We start from the raw sequence: 24,911 nt of genomic DNA, 5'->3' as shown, positions 1-24,911 counted from the left end.
GACAGATGAATTGAAAGAATGGAATGGAAATCTTACAGGGGACAGGGTGGGAAGAGATGTAAACGAGGTAGCTGTGGAAGTTGGTGGGTTTATGGACGATGTCTGTCGAGAGTTTGTCTCACAAGATGGAGACAGAGATATCGATGAAAGAGAGAATGTTGCTAGATCTAGACCAAGTGAATATGAGGTCAGGGTGGAAGTCAGTAGCAAACTAGATTAAGTGAACGAGCTCATCCTGGGTACAAGAGGCAGTGCCAAAGTAGACATCAATGTAGCAGAGGAAGAGTTGAGGGGCCTGTGTAGGCTTGTAGCGTGGATTGCTCCACAGAGCCAACAAAAAAGCAGGCATAGCTGGGAGCCATGCGGGTACCCTTTAACCTGGAAAAAGTGGGATGAGTCACAGGATAAATTATTGAGGGTGAGGACAAGTTCTACTAGCCAGAGGAGGGTGGTGGTAGAGGGGGACTGGTTGGATCTATTGACCAGAATTGTGTTATGTTCAGGTTTGGTCATCCAGAAAAAAGGTGTTTGGAAAATTTCATAATAATATTTCTGAGCCCTTCTGTATGCTTGAATTATAAAGAGAAGTTAGATAGGCTGAGAGTTTCTGGAGACCAGAAGCCTAAGTTTATAAACTTTATAAAATCATGAGGGCAAAGATAATGAAAATAGCGAAGGTGTTTTTTTTCCAAAGAGTAGGTGAATCTTTTCATAAATTTAAGGTGAGAAGGGAAAGAATTAAGATTTCACAGTTAATGTCAGTACCGACATTCACACAACCCTGAGATTCTTTCTCCTGCAGGCGAGGCAGAATTGCCACTTATTGGCTGTGCAAACAAAAATGTAAACAAATAAAGAGATGTAAACATAGGAACATAGGAAGTAGGAACAGGAGTAGGCCAAAAATGGCCCATCGAGCCTACTCCACCATTCAATACGATCATGGCTGATCTAATTTATGACCTAATTTAACCTACCTGCCTTTCTCCCCATATCCCCTAATTCCTCTATCATGTAAAAAATAAACTAACTGTGCAATACAGAGAAAACAATCAATAAAGTGCAAAAGTAAGAGTCCTTAAATGAGTCCCTGATTGAGTTTATTGTTGAGGAGTCTAATGATAGAAAGAAAGCAACTGTTCCTGACATGGTGGTGCGAGTCTTGTGGCACCTATTCCTCTTTCCTGATGGTAACAGTGAGAACAGAGTGTGAGCTGGGTGGGGTGGGTCTTTGATGATTGCTGCTGATCTCTCACAGCAGAGTTCCCTGTAGATGTTCTCAGTGGTGGGTAGGATTTTGCCTGTGATGTCTTGGGCTGCGACCATTACCTTTTGCAGGGCTTTGCGCTTAGTAGTAATGTTGTCCCTATACCAGACCGTGATGCATTCGGTCAGCACACTTTCCACCACACATCTGTAGAAATTTGCCAGGATTCCGATATCATGCCAAACCTCCTCAAACTCCTGAGGATGTAGAGATGCTAGCATGTTTTCTTCATGATGCCATTGGTGTGTTGGGTCCAGGAAAGATCCTCCAAGATAGTGACTCCCAAGAATTTAAATTTGCTCACCCTCTCCACCTATGATTCCCCCTTTTGGTTATTGGAGTGTACACTTCTGATTTTCCCTTCCTGAAGTCAATAATCAGCTCCTTGGTTTTGGTGACATTGAGTGAGAGGTTGTTGTTGATGCATCATTCAGCCAAATTTTCAATCTCCATCCTGTATACCGACTCATTGCCCCTTTATATACAACCCATTGCCATGGAATTTGTAGATGATGTTGGTGTCGTGCTGAGCCTCACAGTCACAGGTGTATAGTCGGTAGAGCAGGGTCCTAAGAATGCAGTCTTGTGGTGATAGAGATGGTGGAGGAGATATTCTTACCAATCCTCACTGATTATGGTCTGAGGGTGAGGAAATCCAAGATCTAAATTACACAATGGGATGTTGAGTCCCAGGTCTTGGATGAGGGGATGATGGTATTAACTCCTGAACTGTAGTCGATAGAGAGCATCCTGATGTATGCATCTTTGCTGACCAATGTTACAGGGCTTTATGTAGAGCCAGTGAGATGATATCTGCCATAGATATATTGCTACGATAGGCAAATTGGAACGGATCTATGTTGCTGCTCAGACAGGAGCTGATATGCTTCAACACCACCCTTTCAAAACATTGGTTGATAGTCAATTAGGCAGGTTACCACACTCATCTTGGGCACTTCTATGATTAATGCCTGTTTGAAACAGGTGGAGTGAAATGTTGAAGATATCTGTGAATACATAAGTAAGTTGGTCAGCACAGATGTTTTTAAACTAAGATGAGTACTCCATCTGGACTAGATACTTTCCTTGGATTCATTCACCTGAAGGTTGCCAGCACAAAATCCTCGGACACAGAAAGGACAGAATCATTAGGAAACATAGGGGTATGCAGTGGAGGTTCTTTCTCGTTCTTGTGGTTAAATCAGGCATAGAAAGCATTGAGTTCATCTGTGATTGAAGCTTTGACATCTCCTACTGCACCAAATTTGGTTTTGCCATTTAGGCTCTGCCACAGCTGTAAGGTATCCAACATGTTTTGACTTTTGCACAGAAACTCCATTTCGCCTGGGAGTTGGCTTTCTGTAGGTTATACCTGCTCTTTCTATAGTGATCTGGATATCAGGACTAAATGCCTTTAATCTGGCTCTCAGCAGGTCAAGAGACCTGAGTTAACCTTCTTCCTGGTGGGTAATTGGAATGAGTTGACAGAGGAAGTGGCAGAAGCAGGAATAGTTAGAATGTTCAAGATATATCGATGGTAATGTTGATGAGGAAGGAAGTAAAATGTGGAAGTGTGTAGACATCGTGGTTGAAGTAAAAACAAAATGCTGGAGAAATTCAGCAGGTCAAACTGTACTTTACATAGTGTAATGAATCTGTTAATACTAATATTTAGATTACTGTTAAGCTAGATTTCTTATAAATATGTCTTAGGTTACTTGTGGGTTGGTTACAGGGTTACACATACCATACCGTACAGTCAGAAGTGAGGTCATCTTTCAGAGTCACCTCATCTAGAAAGACAGACCTAAGGGAACTGAAGTGGATCTTAATTTATTCAAGAACAATGGAGTGTTTGCAAGCTGCACTCCCAGACAGCCTGTGGCTTCAAAGTACTCCTCTGATCTCTTTCATCTGCTGCTTATCAAAACAACAATCCATTAGTGAAGTCTCTTGGGCACTCCCCAAAGTTTTTGCAAAGGTCCCCAGGAGCCACCCTGTCTGGCTTGAGCAGAGTTCCAGTATTTTAAATGAGATCTGTTTTGAAGTGTTTGTATGCGACCTACACTAAAAAAACTTTCCCCAATTAATCTCCCCCAAAAAATCTATGTACAATACAAACACAATGTAATTTGTCACAGACTTTACACAAACACATACACACACACTTACATCTGCACATAGTGTGGTTAAATTTAGAATTAAGTTTAGAGATAAAACAAGAAATGTTATGTTATTAATAGTTTAATAAAAACTATTATTTTGAATTTATCATTGATGAATTTTCCATCGCTGTTCCTTTGTTAGTGATAACAAGGTCCTTTTAGTCCCCAACGTAATTAAAAGAGATGTTAGCTCATAGCAACAGCAAGGGTAAAGATACATAACCAACCTATCTTCATGAAAGGCTCAAGCCTGAAATGTCGGTTATCTATTTTTATCTTTGCTATATCAAGGACACTGCTTGATCTGCTGAGTTTCTCCAGCTTTGTGTTTTTACTTTTTTTAGATAAGAAAGGTTTTGATGGCTATGGGCTGAAGGCATACCAATGGGATGTTGGGCCAAAAGGTGGTTTCCGAGCAGTAGCACTCTATGAATCCCACCTTGTACATGTACTGTTAGAACTGTTTTAGTTCTGCCCATGTACAGGTAAATCCTTGGTTACCGAACAATTCTTCTGATTTTGATTTGCTTCTTTTCATTTTTCTCTCTGCCAGCTGTGAAAGTAAACTGCATTGGATCATGTGGGGTTGCAAGCAAAGCAAATGATACGGCATGGCAAATGGAGGAGCAGTACTTCAGCAGCACACTTGCTGTTGTGGAAAAAGGTAAGAGGTGTGCTTTTGCTCGTGGATTTTAAGGCCTTGGGACCATTTATTTCCTTTGTCATTTCATACTTATGGTATGCTTGTGAATGGTTTAATATCAGATATGGAATGAGTAACTTTCTGATGCCATATCACCTAGTGTTTTGGAATCATTGTTTAAATGAATAACTAAAGGAAACCGAGGAAAATTTAAATATTTTTCAGTTTTTTTTTAATAAATGATATTTTGTGGGACCAAGGGTTCATTTGTCTGATTATACTTATTTGGAATATTTATGTAATCTTTTTGGAGTGTACATAGCATATGTATGTGTGTGCACTGTGGTCTGGAGAGATGCTCTTTCTTCGGGCTGAATATGTATGATCAGATGATAATAAACTTGAATGAAACTCAAAACTAAATAGTAGCACTCAATTACCGAATGTTGGCTGAGAGCAAGACAATTTGAAAACTTAGAGCTAGATCAATTAATTCTGAATATTATTTATCTAATATTTTATTTTACTTTATTCGTACAGCACAGGAAGATTTCCCTCTGACTGTAACTCTGGCCACTGATGTGCCACAAGGATTGCTGCTGAGATCCTTGATCTGAATGTTGGAACTGTGATTAGTAGGATTGTGGATTTATGGAGATAGTGACAGCATGATAGTGATCAGAAAGAAAATGGAGGAGCACAATGGCAGATTTAATTTAATCATGCCAAGTGCAGAGTGATGCATTTGGAAGGTTAGGTCAGGAAAGGACAAGGACAATACATGCAGTGCACAAGAGTGCTGAAAAAACTCATCATCCATAGGAAGTAAAGAACAGTCGAAGTTTCAGTCTGAGACCTTCAGGAATACTGAAAATCAGGTAGATGTCTAAATAAAAAGGTAGGGGAGGAGGAACACCGGCTAACAGGTGGGAGGGTGAAGAAGATAAATAAGCTGAGAAGTGATGGGGGAGTGGATTAAAGGTAGCTCTCTATCTAATAAGAGAAGGAAGGAAAGGGACGGGGAGCTGGAGAAAGGGAGAGAGTGGGAAAGATGGAGACCAGGGAAGGGCGTTAATGGAAATCAGAGGTCGATATCAATGCTGTCTGGTTGAAGACTACCCAGAAGAAATACAAGATATTGTTCCTTCAATTTACAGGTGGCTGCAATCGACATTTTGGTGTGCCAATGGGATGTAGAAATTAAATGATTGGCCACTGGGAGGTCCTTGCTCTTGCAGAAGACAGAGGGAAGGTGCTCAACAAATTGATCTCCCAGTCTGTGTCCAAGTTGGTTGAGAGGAGATCTGGGAGGCTCCTGAATTGATGGTGCAGGCAGTTACTCTGTATGATATTTAAGAATCATTGAGGCAGGCTTTTGAATTCCCAAAATATAGTTACCTATCAACCAAATGTAGGTTGATGGGACAAGTGCAGACAATTTATAACTTGCCTAATTCTAGGTTTATTGGTGAGGTCATGAAAATTGAGGTCATGAAGAATGCTCCCATCTATCCAATTGTTTTCTCATTTGTAGAAAACTGAAGTAAAACAGCACATAAATTATAAGGCAAAGACTGACAATTATTTTAATGCAATGCAGCACTCTAATGTTTCCAGTGAACTAGGAAGTTTAAAGAAGAAAAAGAAACCAGGGTCCAAAAATGTTTCTGGGAGTCTGGAACCATTATGCAATACAGATGCCGAAAAATTGAGATTTAGTAAGTCAGTTAGTGGATTATTGCAGTACTATTGTACATTGTGGCTCACAATATCTGTTGTCTGGCTAAAATGGTTGTCAGTCTTCTGAGTCTCTTGAGAAAATAACAAGGTTTGTTGATGAGAATAAGGCAGTGAATGTTATCTGCATGGATTTTAGTGAGGTGCTTGACAAGGTCCGTCATGCTGGGCTCATTCATAAGATGAAGATGCATGGGATTTATGATGAGCTGGTAGTTTGGATATGAAATTGACTGGCTCATGGAAGAGAGAGGGCAATGGTGGAAAGCTGTTGTTCGGTTGGATGCCCAAGACCAGTTGTGTTCCTAAAGGATCACTGTTGGGAAGCCTTTTTTGTTTGAGATATACATATATGAGTTGGATAAAAAGGGTGCGCAGGTTAGGAAGTTTGCAGGTGATTAGTGAAATTTTGGTTAGTGTAGAGAGTTATGAAAGAACGCAACAAGATATGAATCAGTTGCAAATATGGGCAGAGCAAATAAAAGGGAATTATATACAGTTAATGCCAAGGCTCATGGAGAGTCTTGATGTACAGAGGGATCTGGTGTCCTGGTGCATAGTTCACTGAGAGTCACCACAAAAATGGATAGGGTGGTAAAGAAAGTGTATGGGATATTTGGCTTCATTGGGCAGGACATTGAAGAGAAAGTATATCACGTAGCAGCTGTATAAAACTTTGGTTAGGGTGCACTTGGAATACTGTGTGCAATTCTGGTTGTCTCTTTACTGGAAGAGTGTGGAGGCTTTGAAAAGGGAACAGAAGATATTTATCAGGATGAGTTTAGAAGGTATGAGTCCTGAGAAGAGATTTGACAATCTTGAGTTGTTTTCCATGGAGCGAAGGAGATTGAGGGGAGTTCTGATAGAAGTATATAAAATCATGAGGGGTATCATTAGAATCTTACCCCAGGGTAAAAGTGTCATCTCCAGGAGTTCACCTTTTTTCAGGTGAGGGGGCAGAAATTTAAGGGAGATGCATGGAGCAAATATTTAACAAGAGTACCTGATTCCAGCTGCCAGGATTAGTGGTAGAAGCAACTAGAATGACAGCATTTCAGAGGCTTCCAGATAACCACATAAATAAGAAGGGGTCAGAGTGATATCTGTTGAGGCAAGCAACAGAGTTTAGTTTGATTTGGACATAGTTTTCAGCACAGACATGTGGGCTGAAGGACCTTTTGCTATGTGGTCCTCATTCTCTGGTATATTGACTGGGTCACCCATATTGCAAAGGGTTGACCAGGCTGTACTGAATATGTTTGTCCAAGAAAGTTTCCCAAATGAATATATTGAGGGCCCTATGTTAAAAGAGGCAATACTGACCCTCTTGTTCGGGAAAACAATAGCAAGTAACTGAAGACTGAACATCTTCCATGAAAGGTTCAACAAGAAGAACAGGCTGATGCAGAAGAAAGCTCCATGTCCCCCTGATGAATGGGTCCCCTCCTGAGGTGAGGAAAATCCTATCCAAGGTGAACCCACACAAGGCAATGGGACTAGACAACGAACCTGGTTGGGTGCTGAAGGACCGCGCAGACCAACTGACGAAGGTCTTTTCTTATATCTTCAACACGTCACTGCAGCAGTCCGTCAACCCGAAGTGTTTCAAGACAGTATGTGTTACATCATTTCGGTACCAAAGAGGGTGACTGTAATGGGCCTCAGTGACTACTGCCCTGTGGCATTCACCTCTACCATTATGAAATGCTTTGAGCATTTGGAAATGGAATGCATCAAAGCACTCCTCCCAGAGACAGTGGACCCATTTCAGTTCAACAAATGGAACTGTTCCACTGATGATGCCATTCTGACCTACCTGGAGAATGATATCTCATGGTCCAGGCTACTCTTAATCAACTTATGCTTGTCGTTTAATACAATCATTCCCTTGAGGCTGGTGGAGATGCTGTCCTCACTGGGATTCACCACCCCTCTCTGTAACTGGATTCTGGATTTCTGAACAGAAAGACCACATCTGTCTGGGTTGGTAGCAGAAAGTCAAGTACTGTGCACTCAGCCCTCAGCTACTGACCCATGACTGCAATGCCAAATCCAGCTCCAACAGAATCATCGTTTTCAGATGACATCGGCCTCATCAGCAGCAAGAATGAGTCCATACTACAGAGAAGAAGTGGAATATCTCGTGTTATGGTGTGAGAATAACAACCTGTGTCTCAATGTGGAAAAGATAAAGGAGAGGATTGTGGATTTCCAGAAGATTATGGATGGCCACCATCCACTACACATCAATAATTCTGTAGAGGAGAGAGCTCTTCAGTTTCTTGGAGTCCACGTAAGTAATGGCCTATCCCGGACACACAACATCTCACTTGTCAGGAAGACGCAACAGCAACATGCTTCCTGAGAAGACTGAGCTGGGCAAGGCTGCCTGTCACTATCCAGTCAACTTTCTATTGAGAGCCTCCTGGCCGGCTGCATCACAATTTGGCACAGTTGCTGTGGAGCTTTAGATCAGTGGTCGATCCACATCACCATAAGAGCGGCGGAAAGTCTCTCTTCTCTTTCCCTTCCTCCTCCCCCCCAACTTTGACATGATCTACCAGGATCATTGTCTGAAGAGGGCTCGTAAAATTGTTGAGGACCCCGACTACCCCACACACAACATCTTTCAGCTACTTCCGTTGGGAGAGAGATACAGAAGTAATAGAACCAGAACCACCAGGCTTCTTCCCATAGGCAATGAGACTGATGAATGAAGGATGAACTGCTCTTGCTGCTCATCCAATCCCTCCGAGAATCTACTATTATTCAACAATATTCATTTATTTTTATATATACAACCATTCCCCGAGTTCGATTCCAATCAACTGGTCAGATCTTGAAATGGATGTTAGTCAGACGTATGTTAGCATGGCATGTAGAAATCGTATCACTGTACAGCATTCTTCGGGGTTTAATAAAATAGTGGTTTATTCCAGCATGAAAATTCGTTAGGTTTACTTGAATAATGCGCATTCACCGGATGGCAACTGAGAGAGATGCTATCTGATGGTATCAAAGAAAAGGAAAACGATCATGATGAAAAATAAAGTGGAAATAATAAAGTGATCAGAAAGATGTGAAATGCCATGTCATTGGAAAAGCGTTAGGCTACAATCAGTCAACAATCGGAACAATTTTAAAGGATAAAGTGAGAATAATGAAGCATGTGAAAGGCCCTGCCCTGATGAAAGCTACAATTATTACTGAGCAATGCAGTGCTTTAATTATTGAATTGGAAAGGCAATTGATAATTTTGTTTGACAATCAAAATCAGCATAATGTGCCTGTTAGCTTTACTTTAGTGGAAGAAAAGGCTCGAAGCCTTTTCAGTGATGATTTTAAAAGCTGTATCTGCAGCAAGTGAAGGTGATTGTAATGAAGAATTTGTTGTGAGTAGGGGTTGGTTCAATCGTTTCTAAGTGAAGGCAAATTTATAGTGCAAGATGAAGCAGCGAGTGCTGCGAGTGATTTTCCTGAAATGTTGAAAAAAATTATTGAGGAAGAAGGTTACTTGCCAGGCTAAATTTTTAATGTAGACAAGACTGGCTTATTTTGGAAAAAAAATGCCTGAAGGTCTACATTTCAAAAGAGGAAAGAAGTACATCAGGGCATAAGGCATCAAAGGATATGCTAACGTTATTGCTTGGGGTACACATCTGGGGATTTTAAGTTCAAGCTTTTGCTTGTGTTTCGTTCCCTAAATCCAAGGGCACTTCACCATATCAGTACGGCATCTCTTCCCATTACTTGGAAGGCAAATACTTGGGTTACATTTGCTATCTTTGAAGATTGGTTCTTGAACCATTTTGTCCCTGCTGTTGAAAGTTATTGCTTGGCCAAGAAAATTCCTTTCAAGATTCTCTTTGTGCTTGACAATGCACCCAGACGTCCAAGCACTTTAGATGACCTTCACCCCAAAGTAAAGGTCCTCCTATTTTTTCCTCCCAACACCACATCACAACTTCAGCCAATGAATCAGGGGGTCATGGTCTCCTTTGAGGCCTATTATTTACTGCAGACTTTCTCTCAAGCAGTCAGGATTACCTCAGATGATGTGATGACCTTAAGGGTGTTCTCGAGGAATAATAATATCTATGATGCCATCAAAGATATTGCTGATTTTTGGGATGAAGTGTAGCAGTCAAATATGAAAGGAGTGTGGAACAAATTGTGCCCCCAATTTGTGCATACTTTTCTGGACTTTCAGCTGATGATATCGCCAAAACCAGGCAAGCTGTGGTTGATATTGGTAATCAACTGCAGTTAGACATCAGTGAAAATAATGTCGTAGAGTTACTCCCTTGCTGAAGAGGAGATGATAACATTTGAGGAAGGAGACTGAGACCTAAAAACTCCAGAACTTAAAAGTTTTTGATGAAAGAGTTAGCTGGAGCCTTTCATCTCATTGAAGCAGGGAGCAGGATCCTAATGCAGAGAGATTCACCAAAGTTTACCGTAGATTTACTGAGGGCCTCAGCTGCTACAAGGCCATTTATGATGAGAAAAAGAAAAGCTCTGTACAAACCTCCCTAGATGTCTACTTCAAGAAATTGGCTCCAGTAGTTTTAGATGCATGGAAACGTAAAATATAAACTATACACTAAGACAAACATTTGACTAACTGATGCTAAATAAGAACCGTATATACCTGTTCCAACTTGCCTACAAATTTGACTTAAAGACAGACTTAGGAACAGATCCTGTTTGTAACCTGGGCCCTACCTGTATTGCACTCAACCCCAGCATTTGCAGATTGTCTTCTGTGCTGATTTAGAGGTCTTCAGAATGACTTTGTGTGTGGGAGATTGTCTCTCATGAATCTGATGGAATTTTTTTGAGGAAGTGACCAAGAAGATTGGTGAGGGCAGGCCATGGACGTTGATCATCTGGACTTTGGCAAACTTTTGACAAGCTTCGGCAAGCTTCTGGTTTAATCCAGAAGGCTAAATCTCATAGAATTTAAGAGCATCTTCCCAATCCCCTGCCTGATAGGATCATTTTAATCCAGACATCTTGCTATTTCTTCCTTAATAGTTTAAAGCCTATGGATGTTGTGCAAATTGTCTTTATAATTTTCTACTATTTCTTTCTGTCCTGTGATGTCCATCAAGACAGGGATACCTGTCTACCCAGGTTTCTGCCCAGCACGACCTCTTTGGTGAAGGTGATTGTGTTGAGGTCCTCACCTCCCATCGCATTCTTTGGCACATTATCTGTGTCTTTCATTGAAGACTGACAAAATTCTTGATCAAGGCCTCAGCCTTTTCTGCTTGATTCATTAAATCTCTTCTAAGAAACCCATATTTAGCTCGGACACTTTTTAAATCATTATGTATTTATAAAAAATGTTTTACTATCTGTGTTTATATTCTGTGACATCTTGTCCACACTAACCAAGTTAGTCCCATTTGCTTGTGATCGGCTTTAATCCCTCTGAACCTTTCGTATTTGTGTACTTTTCTGAATGTTTTTTTTGAAGGTAATAGTTGTCTTTGTTTCTACCTCATTCGATACACCCACCACCCTGTGTGAAGTAGGTGTTCCTCAGATCCCTTTTAAATCTTTCCTTTCTCACCTCAAATTTATTGTCCTCTAGTTTTAGATTCACCTACTCTTGTGGGGGGATGGGGGGTTGGAGTGATGGCTATTTACCTTATTTATGCCTTTTATAATTTTATAAATCTCAGGTCTTACCCCTTCCCCCCCCCCCCACCCCGTCCTCCTGCACTTCAGGGAGAAAAATCCCAGGCCTGGCAACCCCCTCACAAATTTTTCTTCACCCTTCTCTGCAAAATAAAATCTGCCCTATAGTGGAGTGACCAGAACTGCACACTATACTCCAAGTATGACCTCACCAAAGTCTGGTACTGTTGTAATATGGCATTCCTGCTTCTGTACTCATTTTCCTGAGTGCCCAACACCATCTTCACCACCCTGTCTACTTGTGTTGCTACTTTCAGAGAATTATATACCTGTACCCTGTCTCTTTCTTCTACTCACTCTCCAGGATCTTACCATTTACTATGCAAGCCCTGCCCTGCTGTAACCTGCCAAATGGTGCACCTTGCAGTTGTCCGAGTTAAATTCCAACTGCCATTCCCTCGCCCACTTCATCAGTTCATCCAGGTCTTGTTGTGAAAAGAGATTGGATGGGCTGGGTTTATTTTATTGAGACTCCTGCTGTGTAAGAGGCTGAGCAGAGATGGAAGCTTAAAAAATAGGGGGTATAATCAGAGTTAAAATGGTCTTTTTCCCAAGACAGCGAAGTGTGGAACTGGAGAGTGCAGGTTCAGAGGGTGATGTAAGAAATGTAAATTGATTTGAGAGACCAGTTTTTCACAATACTCATAGAGTGGTGGTAAAGAAAGCAGCCAAAGTGTTGTACTGGAGGCAAATACAATCACAATGATTAAAAGGTGTTTGAAGAGCCACTCAGATTGGAAAGGCTGAGGGGGATATGGGCCTAATGCAGGCCAAGAGGATTTGTGGAGATAGGCATCATGTATGTAGTGAACTGCTGTACCCTCATTTATCTGGCTCTGCCCTGTCCTGTGACTGTACTTGTGGCTCCTCCCTCTTGACCCTGTATAAACCCTCCCAAGAAAGCCTGGGTCACAGCACTGGATGACCTTCAAGTTTATTGTAAATAAAAGCTTATTGTACTCTATCTCCATTCTCTCAAGGTATTGATAGTGCTTCATGTATGTCATGGATGAAGTAAGTAACAAGTGTCTTACCGAAGGTCTCAGGCCAGAAATGTTGGTTATGTATCTATCTTTGTTATATAAAGAATACTGCGTGCCGTATTGATTTTCTCTTGCAGCTTTGTGTAAACTCCAGACTGTGTAATTTTGATCCTGTGATTTATATCAGTGAAGAGGGAGAGCAACCTATATTGTAAAATTGTGCTGTTTCCTTGCAGGCCCTCAGGAATGGGGTTGTTAAATGGCTGCTATAAGTTTTTACAATCATTGTTTTTTGTGAAAAAATGCCTAGAGGTTAAGACAATGTAAACAACAGAAAAGTGTGTATTGTGTTAGGAGCCCAGAGGACTCCAAATACCAGCAGCAATAGAAATTCACCAAGACAATGGTTACTTAAACAAAAATGGTTTTAATTTGATTCATACACAATAATACCAATTTTTAACTTATTACTATTACTTAAACTAACTTAAGCCCTTTCTAATTCTAAGCACGCGTGTATATAATGTGAATGTGTGTAGGAAAGTTCTTTGTTTCGCTGTCCAATCATTCACTGATCACTTCTCCAAGTTCACTGGTATTAGGCAATTTTTTCATACTGTGCACAGAATTTAACATTTATGATCTTCACCAGTCTCTGGTGCTTTAACTTAAATTGTTACCATTCAGGAGGGTCTTTGTTGGTTTCAGAGAGAGATATTCATTGTTTGTTGTACACACACAAACTGATCTCCTTCAATCAGGCACTTCAGTGTCTTGCCAAAGAAATTTGTGATGTGACTGAGGAAACACGTTTGGAAGGTCTCAATGGAAAGGCCTCTGAACACAGTTTTAATGGGGAAGTATTTTATTTACAGAGGCAAGTGTGGGAAATGTTAACTGATGCAACACACACACACACACACACACACACACACACACACACACACACACACACTTTACAGCAGCTGTGGGAAAGAAATAGCGGACAATTAATAATAAACATAGGGATAATAGTGTGGGAACAAAATATATATACACACACACACTTTACAGCAGCTGTGGGAAAGAAATAGTGGACAATTAATAAGAAACAGGGAAAATAGCGTGGGAACAAAATATATATATACACACACACTTTACAGCAGCTGTGGGAAAGAAATAGCGGACAGTTAATAATAAACATAGGGAAAATAGCGTGGGAACAAAATATATATACACACACACACTTTACAGCAACTGTTGGAAAGAAATAATGGACAGTTAATAATAAACATAGGGATAATAGTGTGGGAACAAAATATATATACACACACACACACTTTACAGCAGCTGTGGGAAAGAAATAGTGGACAATTAATAAGAAACATAGGGAAAATAGCGTGGGAACAAAATACACACACACACACACACACACACACACACACACACACACACACACACACACAATGAACTGGTACATACAATGATCAGGGAAAAATCACTATGATGCCCCACCACCCCTCGACTCAGTGCAGGCATGGCTCTATGTTAAAAGGGACACTAATTAAATGGTCCCAACCCTTTTAACAGTGCACATCTTACTAACAGCTTCTCCAGTACCCTTGCACAGTTCTAGGCCTGGAATGAAGCAGGGTGGTGCCAAGCAGGCAAAGAGAGAGAACAAAAAACACATGGTACCTTTATAGCATTGGAGAGTCCAACCTAGTTCAATTCAAGGGGACAATGGATCAGTGGCTGGAGGGTTAATCCAATTACAACAAGCCAAGTACAGGCAGGTTGGAGAGTGCACTCCAGGTAATTTACATGGAACCAACAGCAAGATGTGCACTAATGGATGGGACAGAACCAAACCGTGTTTGGCTGCTGGTGTATCTTCTGACTAGGTAGGGGGAAGTGCTATCACCTGACAGCCACAACCCTTTCCAATACAACTTGCCACCTTGTGAGATTTTTCCAAAAGAAAACCTCTTCTTCCAGGTTACCACAAAGAGTTCTTCTTTTTCCTCTATTTCAGGAGAAACACAATAACCAGTCAAAGTCTCTGTTATTGACTACAGAGATTTATAATAGGCTGAACTCGGAACCACAAAACCTGTCTTCAAATGGGGTCTTGCAGCAGATCTGAAATCTTGCAGTCTTCAACACCAACTGGTGCATTAAACTATCTCTCTCTCCCTCCCCAAAGAATGGCAAGTTTTTTTCTCTGTTTGCAAAGCCACATGACCACTCTTAGAACAGCAGACTTCAACCAGAAATTTGGATCACTAGCACCAGTTTAGCAAATAAAAGATTAATCAGTTTCTGAGCATGGACATCTGTTCAAACATGCTGTTCATTTAAAGACATTAGTTCATTTTAATTCTACAACATCAGTCCAATTAACACCTACTTGTGAAGTCTTCACAGGCACTCTTCATGTTTTCTGTAAAGTCAGTGGCAGACATGGAGTCTACACTTAGGCATAGCTCTTGCATTTCAAGTGAGCTGTCTTTTGTGAAATGTTAATATCTCTTGTGGAAAATAAACTCATACCTAAACCCCAGGAGCCGAGAGCCTGATGTCCCCAGTCAGTGCGGCTCCAAAAAAATTAATATTACTGAGGGTTTTGGAGAATCCGATTTCAGATAATTAAAGATGTACAGTATTTACGTACATATTTCCTATTCACACTGCGCAGCCTGCTGAGTTCTGCATCATTTTTGGGTATTGCACATAAGCATTATCACTGCCGTTCAAATAACATTAAATCAAAAAAACTTCAGGAAATTGCAGAAGTTATACAGTACCATTAACAATGGAACTTTGTAATTAACAATGTAACAATGGTTAGCATTGCCATTAGTGCGATGCTGTTACAGGGCCACTGACCTGGGTTAAAATCCAGCACTGTGTGTAAGTAGTTTGTATGCTCTTGCTGTGTCTGCATGGGTTTCCCTGGGTACTCCACTTTGCTTCTACCCTCCAAAACATATGGGGGTTGTTTGGTTAATTTGGGTGCAATTGAACAGCACGAGTTTCAAAGGCCAGATTCAGCTTCTTCTTTGGCTTGGCTTCGCGGACAAAGATTTATGGAGGGGGTAAATGTCCACGTCAGCTGCAGGCTCGTTTGTGGCTGACAAGTCCGATGCGGGACAGGCAGACACGGTTGCAGCGGTTGCAGGGGAAAATTGGTTGGTTGGGGTTGGGTGTTGGGTTTTTCCTCCTTTGCCTTTTGTCAGTGAGCTTCTAGTGCGCTGTAAATAAAATGTAAAAGCTTAAATTTACCTTTTCTCATGTGAAGCTTTTGGCATCTATTTTCAATGAAAGTACAATAGGTGAGCCCTTTTCACATTGGCTAACCAATAAATTGGTGGTTCAATGAACAGGTTCAAGAAGCTGTTTTTGCCGTTCACACTGTGCCCTTTCACACTCACCACTCGGCATCCCAGAGCAGAGGGGCGCCTATCCTCCACTAATTGGTCCCAGAATAACCCCTGTCCCTTTCGCAAACCAGTACATCAATTGAAAACAATCCATCCCTGGGGTGATCTGATGCCTGCGTGCCTATTTGTGAGTGTTCACACTGGCACGTTAACCGGTAGATTGACGGTTAATTATTAGGATAAAGTGCCAGTGTGAATGGGGCTAAGATTTCATTGCTAGATTTTCATGAATATTTTAAAGAACAGCTGGTGCAAAGATTGCTTTTGTAATGAATTCTGTTTGTGTTCAGTAAAACATTAAGAATCCAGTAGTTTGTTTCCTTTTGTCCTGAGCATATGTCATTGCAACTAAGAATATGGTTTAATTGCGCAGAGCCCTGTGATAATCATGAGCTGCAAAGAACATCATTGCAATGAAAAGAATGCACCACATGTAGCTTACTGATAGTAGAGTGTGGGAGTCTAGTACACCCAAATAATTTAATCTCCCTCTTGGATAAGAAATAGTAGCTTCATTATTTGTGTGGGGAGTGGCCATCATTGAGAGCGAGCATGTCACTCATGAGGGCGGAAGGGGCCCTGTCCCCCAAACTGTCGATATGCGACAGTTGGTCAGTGTGCTTGCGCTTTGAGAGCCCGAAAGTGCTGGTTAACAGCTCTTTGAAGGCACGTACCTTCCTTGTTCCAGGGGCTGCTGGAGGAATTCGGTGATGCAGGCTGTGGTATTCTGATTGAGGGCACTGACTACTTTGTAGCAATGTGTGTCGACGGCGGAGATCCGTCAAATGGCAAACTGCGCCTTGGCTTGCTGGAACCACACCCGTGGTTGCGACGCCCAGAAGCTGGGCTCAACACTATGCTATTGATTGCAGGTTGTTTTTCCATCTTCGGGTCCAAAGTGCTTTTTGGACCAGTCGGGGTCACCACTGTAGCAAGGTCGCTATGGCTACAGCTAGGTTATAGCTCTCGGTTATAGCCCTACAGCTGTAGCTCGAATCCGCAGAAGAAAGACACACACACCAGTAGAGTGTATTCGACACTGAGTTTATTCACGGCAGCTTTGCCTTTTATAGTCAGCTGAGCCTTATTACCATCGGGTCGTGGCTTGAGCCAGCTGGCTGCCGATTGGTTACCTTGGATGCCCTAGTCCCAGTTGGGCCCCCTGCAATCCACCAGCAGTGATTGGTCAATTTCACCGCTCTGCCTGCGGCTTATGGAAAGGGGCGTTTATGTTTTGCCACTCACCACGTTTGACGGCCATTTCCTGTGTCGGCCTGGGCCGCGGGCCACTATTACTGCTTTATAATAATTCTTAAAATTAGTAAGTTGTAATCTGCCTAATTTATATTTCCATGTTAATTTTTCTAACGATAATCTTGCCGTGTTACCTTTCCACAGAAATTTACTAACTTGTTTATTTAAATCTTGAAAAAATTTTGAGGTACGGAAATTGGTAAAGTCTGAAACAAATATTGAATTATTGGAAAAATATTCATTTTAATACACTTCATCCTTCCAATTAAACTTGTCGGTAAATGTATCAATTTGTTTCAAATCTTCATTTATTTTCTTAAGTAATGGAATATAATTCATTTTTGTTTCAAATTATTATCTGTGCATATTCCTAAATATTTAATCCCAGTATCAGTCTAATTAAATTGAATATCTTTTTGACATTGTGAATAACCTTCTACTAATTCCATTACCTCACTTTTACCCCAATTTATTTTACAACCTGAAACTATTTCATAATCTATCAATTGTTTATAAAGTCTAGGTAATGATAATTGTGGTTGAGTTAAATGTACCAATACATCATCTGCAAATAGACTAATCTTATGCTCAGTTTGATTTACCATAAAACCATTCAACTGTTGGTCCACACGTATCATTTGTGGAAGAGGTTCTTTAGCCAAAGGAAACAAAGCTGGAGATAAGGGATATCCCTCCCTACTTGATCTAGTCAAATTAAATGATTGTAATATCTGCCCTTTAGTTACTCATTTAGCTTTAGGATTTTTATTACGTGCTGTAATCCAATTTACCACATTAAGTCCAAAACCAAATTTACTTAAAACCTTAAATAAAAATTCCCATTGTAATCTATCAAAAGATTTTTTTCTGCATCCAATGCAACCGCAACACTTAAATCTTTCTTCTTTTTTGCTAAATGAATGATACTGAATAACCTTACTATATTTTCAGAAGTTTGTCTATTTTTAACAAAACCCATTTGGTCCACGTTTATTAATTCAGGAAGGCAATCATTTATTCCATTTGCTAATACCTTTGCCACAATTTTATAATCAACGTTTAACAATGAAATAGGTTGATATGAAGTTGGTTTTAATAGGTCTTGTTATGAACCCAGAGAACTCCAAAACCCAGCAGCAATAGAAATTCACCAAGACAAATGATTACTTAAACAAAAGTTGCTTTTAATTATCTCTAAACATGAAAACAAGATCAAACTTTAACTTATTACTATTAACTTAATCTAACGTAACCCCCTTCTAATTCTAAGCGCACGTGTATGTAAAGTGTGTTCAAGTTCAGAAATGATCTTTGATTCACAGTCCATTTTCACTTCTCACTCCTCCATGTTCACCAGTATCAGGCAATTCTTATAGTGTGCACAGAATTTAACATTTATGAATCTCACCAGGCTTTGGTGCTTGAAAGGTAAATGATTAGGGAGTCACGTGATGGAGTAGTGGCCGGTCAGGGAATTCCAGCCCTCTCCGGAAAAGTTGAAAAAAAACACATAAAACACAAAGGTACAAGAATAAAAATTAAAACAAAGTAAAAGTAAAGGTGAGAAGAAAATGGCAGCGAAGAGAGAAAAGTCGAAAGCAACGGGAAGAAGAGAAGAAGAAAGAACGTCGGAAGAAGAAGGTGAAGGCCTTACCTGTCCAAGGAGGCCTGCCGCGGAGAGAGAAGCCCGCTCCCTAAGGTCGGTGGAAGTCCCGAGCTCGGGACTACAAAAATGGCTCGCGGAGCTGAGTAAAAGTGTGCAACCGTGCATGTGCGACTCCTCGCGCATGCGCGATGCGCATGAAAAAAACACACTGACGGGAGGGGGAAACAGCTGAGGAGTCGATCTCCACAGGTGAGAGTGACAGCTGCAACACAGCAACAGGAAGAAAACACAGAAAACAATGAGAACAAGAAAGAAGAGAGCAAAAAGAAAACAAGGAAACAACAGATGGCCAACCCAGAGGAAGAAGAAGAAGAAGAAGAACATAGAGAAATGGAAGAAGAAGGGAAAGGCAGGACAATGGATATTTTTTTTAAAGAATATATGGAATCAGTGAAAGAATGGCAATTACAAGAATTTATTGAAATAAAAAGAAGAATTAAGAGTGCAGAAGAAAAAATGAATAAAATAGAGATGGTCATATCAGAGATAGGAAAAAGAGTGGATAATGTGGAAGAACGAGAAATAATCATAGAAATGGAAGTAGAGGACTTAAAAGAGAAATTAGAAGAATCTAATAAAAAAGTTAAAGAGGCACATGATCTGTTAGCTCAGAAGATAGATATAATGGAAAACTATAATAGAAGAAATAATATAAAGATAGTGGGCCTTAAGGAAGATGAAGAAGGCAAGAATATGAGAGAATTTATAAAAGATTGGATCCCCAGGGTCCTAGGAAGAGCAGAATTAAAGGAAGAAATGGAAATAGAGAGGGCACATAGAACACTAGCCCCGAAACCACAACCACAGCAAAAACCAAGATCCGTTTTAGTAAAATTCTTAAGATATACAACAAGAGAAAATATATTGGAGAAAGCAATGAAGAAAATAAGAGAAGATAAAAAGCCACTGGAATACAAAGGCCAAAAAAAATTTTTCTATCCAGACATAAGTTTTGAACTCCTGAAGAAGAGGAAGGAGTTCAATACAGCAAAAATGATCCTATGGAAAAAAGGATATAAATTTATGTGAAAGTACCCAGCGGTACTTAAAATAGTTATTCCAGGGCAACAAAACAGACTATTCTCGGATCCGGAGGTAGCACGAAAATTTTCAGAACAACTACAAAACAAGCAGAGAGATGAAGACATGTAATGAGAGTAAAAACGACCACGAACTATATGTATGTGTGTATATGGGTATATATATAGATATATAGTATATCTATATATACTAGCCATGAAAGACCCCAACAATGAAGACGCTGTTTACATCCGGTACCGCACGGATGGCAGTCTCTTCAATCTGAGGCGCCTGCAAGCTCACACCAAGACACAAGAGAAACTTGTCCGTGAACTACTCTTTGCAGATGATGCCGCTTTAGTTGCCCATTCAGAGCCAGCTCTTCAGCGCTTGACGTCCTGCTTTGCGGAAACTGCCAAAATGTTTGGCCTGGAAGTCAGCCTGAAGAAAACTGAGGTCCTCCATCAGCCAGCTCCCCACCATGACTACCAGCCCCCCCACATCTCCATCGGGCACACAAAACTCAAAACGGTCAACCAGTTTACCTATCTCGGCTGCACCATTTCATCAGATGCAAGGATCGACAATGAGATAGACAACAGACTCGCCAAGGCAAATAGCGCCTTTGGAAGACTACACAAAAGAGTCTGGAAAAACAACCAACTGAAAAACCTCACAAAGATAAGCGTATACAGAGCCGTTGTCATACCCACACTCCTGTTCGGCTCCGAATCATGGGTCCTCTACCGGCACCACCTACGGCTCCTAGAACGCTTCCACCAGCGTTGTCTCCGCTCCATCCTCAACATCCATTGGAGCGCTCACACCCCTAACGTCGAGGTACTCGAGATGGCAGAGGTCGACAGCATCGAGTCCACGCTGCTGAAGATCCAGCTGCGCTGGATGGGTCACGTCTCCAGAATGGAGGACCATCGCCTTCCCAAGATCGTGTTATATGGCGAGCTCTCCACTGGCCACCGTGACAGAGGTGCACCAAAGAAAAGGTACAAGGACTGCCTAAAGAAATCTCTTGGTGCCTGCCACATTGACCACCGCCAGTGGGCTGATGACGCCTCAAACCGTGCATCTTGGCGCCTCACAGTTTGGCGGGCAGCAGCCTCCTTTGAAGAAGACCGCAGAGCCCACCTCACTGACAAAAGGCAAAGGAGGAAAAACCCAACACCCAACCCCAACCAACCAATTTTCCCTTGCAACCGCTGCAATCGTGTCTGCCTGTCCCGCATCGGACTGGTCAGCCACAAACGAGCCTGCAGCTGACGTGGACTTTTTACCCCCTCCATAAATCTTCGTCCGCGAAGCCAAGCCAAAGAAGAAATATATATATATATAGATGTGTATGTATATATGTGTGTACATGAGTGTATCCGTATTTAGAGGAAAATATATAGAGTATAGATAAGAATTAATAAGGGAATGGAAGGGAACAGAGGAAATAAGGAGGGAATTAAAAGAATGGCCTTTGTTATATATGAAAATTGAAATCTTTTCCAAGGGGTGCTGGGTGGGGAGGAGTTACGGTCACTGCAAAATCAGTTGACGCTTGCGAGTGAATTCGCAAATCCAAATGGAGAGGGGAGATGTGGTTGCCCGACAAGGGATAAAGGACAACTCAGGAGGGGGAGGGGAGAATGGGGTTAAAGAAGTTTTGGATAGGAGAATAAGGGAAATGTTTGATGTTGTAGAAATGTTGTCTTATAAAGTGTTCAAAACAAGAAAACAGAAATGGATAAGAAGGAATGGTGATGATGAGGAAACGGAAAGGGAAGATAAACAAATTATGAAATGGCTACGTTGAACCATATGACTTTAAATATTAACGGAATACATAACCAAATCAAAAGGAAGAAACTGCTAAATTTACTGAAAAAGTGAAAAAATTGATATAGCATTCGTGCAAGAAACACATTTAACTGAAATGGAGCACAAGAAATTAAAGAGAGATTGGGTAGGACATGTAACAGCAGTGTCATATAATTCAAAAGCTAGAGGAGTAGCTATATTAATCAGTAAAAATGTACCAATTAAAATAGAAGAGGAAATAATAGATCCAGCAGGGAGATATGTAATGATAAAATGTCAGATATATTCGGAGTTTTGGAATCTACTCAATGTATATTCACCTAACGAAGAAGATCAAAAGTTTATGCAAGATATTTTTTTGAAGATAGCAGACACGCAAAGGAACATATTAATAGGAGGGGATTTCAACCTTAATCTGGATTCAAATATGGATAAAACTGGGAAAAAAATTAACAGAAAGAACAAAGTAACCAAATTTATAATTAAATCGATATAAGGAATGCAACTTTTGGATATATGGAGGAAACAACACCCAAAGGAAAAGGAATATTCATATTATTCGGGTAGACATAAAACATACTCAAGAATAGACCTATTCCTGTTATCAGCTCGTATGCAAGACAGAGTAAGAAAAACAGAATATAAAGCTAGAATATTATCGGACCATTCACCCTTAATACTGACAGTAAAGCTAGAGGACATCCCTCCAAGAATGTATAGATGGAGATTAAACCCCATGCTACTTAAAAGACAGGATTTTAGAGAATTTATTGAAAAACAATTAAAAATGTATTTTGAAGTAAATACGGAATCAGTGAAAGATAAGTTTATACTATGGGACGCAATGAAAGCGTTCATCAGAGGGCAAATAATAAGTTATGTAACCAAGATGAAGAAGGACTAAAATCAGGAAACAGGGCAGTTGGAAAGGGAAATAGTAAATATAGAAAAAGAATTAGCAATGAAGGAAGACACAACTAAAAGAAGAGAATTGGCAGATAAAAAAATAAAATGTGAAACACTACAAACATATAAGGTGGAGAAGAACATAATGAAGACAAAACAGAGATATTATGAACTAGGGGAAAAAAACGCACAAAATTCTAGCATGGCAGCTTAAGACAGAACAAGCTAAGAGAATGGTATTGGCATCAAGGAAAAAAGACAAACAAATCACATATAATCCAACGGAGATTAATGAAAACTTCAGAGAATTCTATGAACAATTATACCAAACTGAAAACGAAGGGAAAGAAGACAAAATAGATGAATTTTTAACTAAAATTGAACTACCAAAATTACAAATAGAGGAACAAAATAAATTAACAGAACCATTTGAAATAGTAGAAATACAAGAGATAATAAAAAAACTACCAAATAATAAAACACCAGGAGAGGATGGATTCCCAATAGAATTCTATAAAACATTTAAAGATTTATTAATTCTTCCCCTCCTGGAAGTTATCAACCAGATTGACAAAACACAAAGCTTACTAGATTCATGCAAAACAGCAATAATTACAGTAATACCAAAGACAGGGAAAGATCCACTCGCACCAGCGTCATATAGACCAATATCATTACTTAACACAGATTATAAGATAATATCTAAACTATTAGCAAACAGATTAGCAGATTATGTACCTAAAATGGTAAATCTAGACCAAACTGGATTTATTAAAAAAAGACGGACAACAGACAATATTTGTAAATTTATTAACTTAATTCATGCAGTCGAAGGGAGTAAAGCGCCAACAGTAGCAGTTGCTTTAGACGCAGAGAAGGCCTTTGACAGAGTAGAATGGAATTATTTATTCAAAGTATTGCAAAAATTCAGTTTTCCAGAGAAGTATATTAATTGGATTAAAGCATTATATAAGGGGCCATTGGCGAAAGTGACAGTAAATGGATATATATCAAAGCAATTTAACTTAAGCAGATCAACAAGGCAGGGATGCCCACTATCACCCTTATTGTTCGCGTGAGGTATAAAACCACTAGCAGAATTGATAAGAACAGAAAATAAAATAAAAGGGATAAAAATAAAAGACAAGGAATATAAAATCAGTTTATTTGCAGATGATGTTATAGTATACTTAACAGAACCAGAATTATCAATAAAAGAATTACATAAGAAATTGAAGGAATATGGAGAAGTGTCGGGTTACAAGATTAATGCAAATAAAGTGAAGCAATGCCAATGAATAATGCGGATTTCTCAAAATTTAAGAAGGAATCACCATTCAGATGGCAAATGCAAGCAATAAGATACCTAGGTATACAAATAAATAAAAACCTTGGCCATCTATATAAACTCAATTATTATCCACTAATGAAAAAATTACAGGACGATTTAGAGTATTGGAAAGATTTACCACTAACACTAATAGGAAGGATAAACTGTATTAAAATGAACATTTTCCCAAGGATACAATACCTATTTCAGGCATTGCCAATACACTTGACATAGAAATTCTTCAAGGAGTTAAAGAAAATAATAAGGACATTTTTATGGAAAGGGGGGAAACCGAGGATAGCACTAGATAAATTAACAGAATGGAATAAACAAGGAGGCTTACAACTGCCAAACTTTAAAAATTATTATAGAGCCGCACAATTAAGATACCTATCAGATTTTTATCAAACAAGGGAAAAGCCAGATTGGACTAGATTGGAACTAGATAAAATAGGGGAGAAGATACCTGAACATATATTATATAAATGGGATGGAAAATTGGTACAAACTTTCCTTTAGAGAATGGGAGAAAAAAGGGATCAAAAGAATAGAAAATTGTTTTTCAGGTAATAAATTACTATCCTTTGAACAAATGAAGGATAAATATAATATAACTCAAGATACAGTGTTGGCATACTACCAACTGAGATCCTACTTGAAGGACAAATTGGGAAGCAGTCTGAGGTTACCAGAGGGAAGTAATTTTGAATATGTGATTACAGATACAATGATAATCAAAAAATTTATAACAAACATGTATATTAAACTGCAAGAAAAGGAGAATGAGGAAACAAATGGTAAAACTAAACAAAAATGGGAACAAGATTTAAACATAAAGATAAAGAAGGAAACATGGGAGAAGTTATGCTCTGGAACTATGAGAAATACAATAAACACAAGGTTACGTATGATACAATATAACTGGATACACAGGCTATACATTAAACCTGAAAAGTTAAATAAATGGGACCCAACAGTATCTGACAGATGT

At 39.9% G+C, this 24,911-nt stretch overlaps 1 protein-coding gene across 1 annotated transcript in view; it reads left to right on the top strand.

Annotated features, from left to right (window-relative positions):
- Positions 1-24,911, top strand: part of arrdc1b (arrestin domain containing 1b) — a 148,835-nt gene that overhangs the window by 39,818 nt on the left and 84,106 nt on the right. Inside the window, exon 2 of the mRNA XM_069936058.1 lies at positions 3,986-4,096. Coding sequence (XP_069792159.1) covers positions 3,986-4,096 — 111 coding nt within the window. The remainder of the gene's footprint in view (positions 1-3,985; positions 4,097-24,911) is intronic.

The sequence above is a fragment of the Narcine bancroftii genome, chromosome 1, assembly GCF_036971445.1.
Source record: "Narcine bancroftii isolate sNarBan1 chromosome 1, sNarBan1.hap1, whole genome shotgun sequence".
Lineage (NCBI taxonomy): Eukaryota > Metazoa > Chordata > Chondrichthyes > Torpediniformes > Narcinidae > Narcine > Narcine bancroftii.
This window is presented reverse-complemented; position numbering and strand designations above follow the sequence as displayed.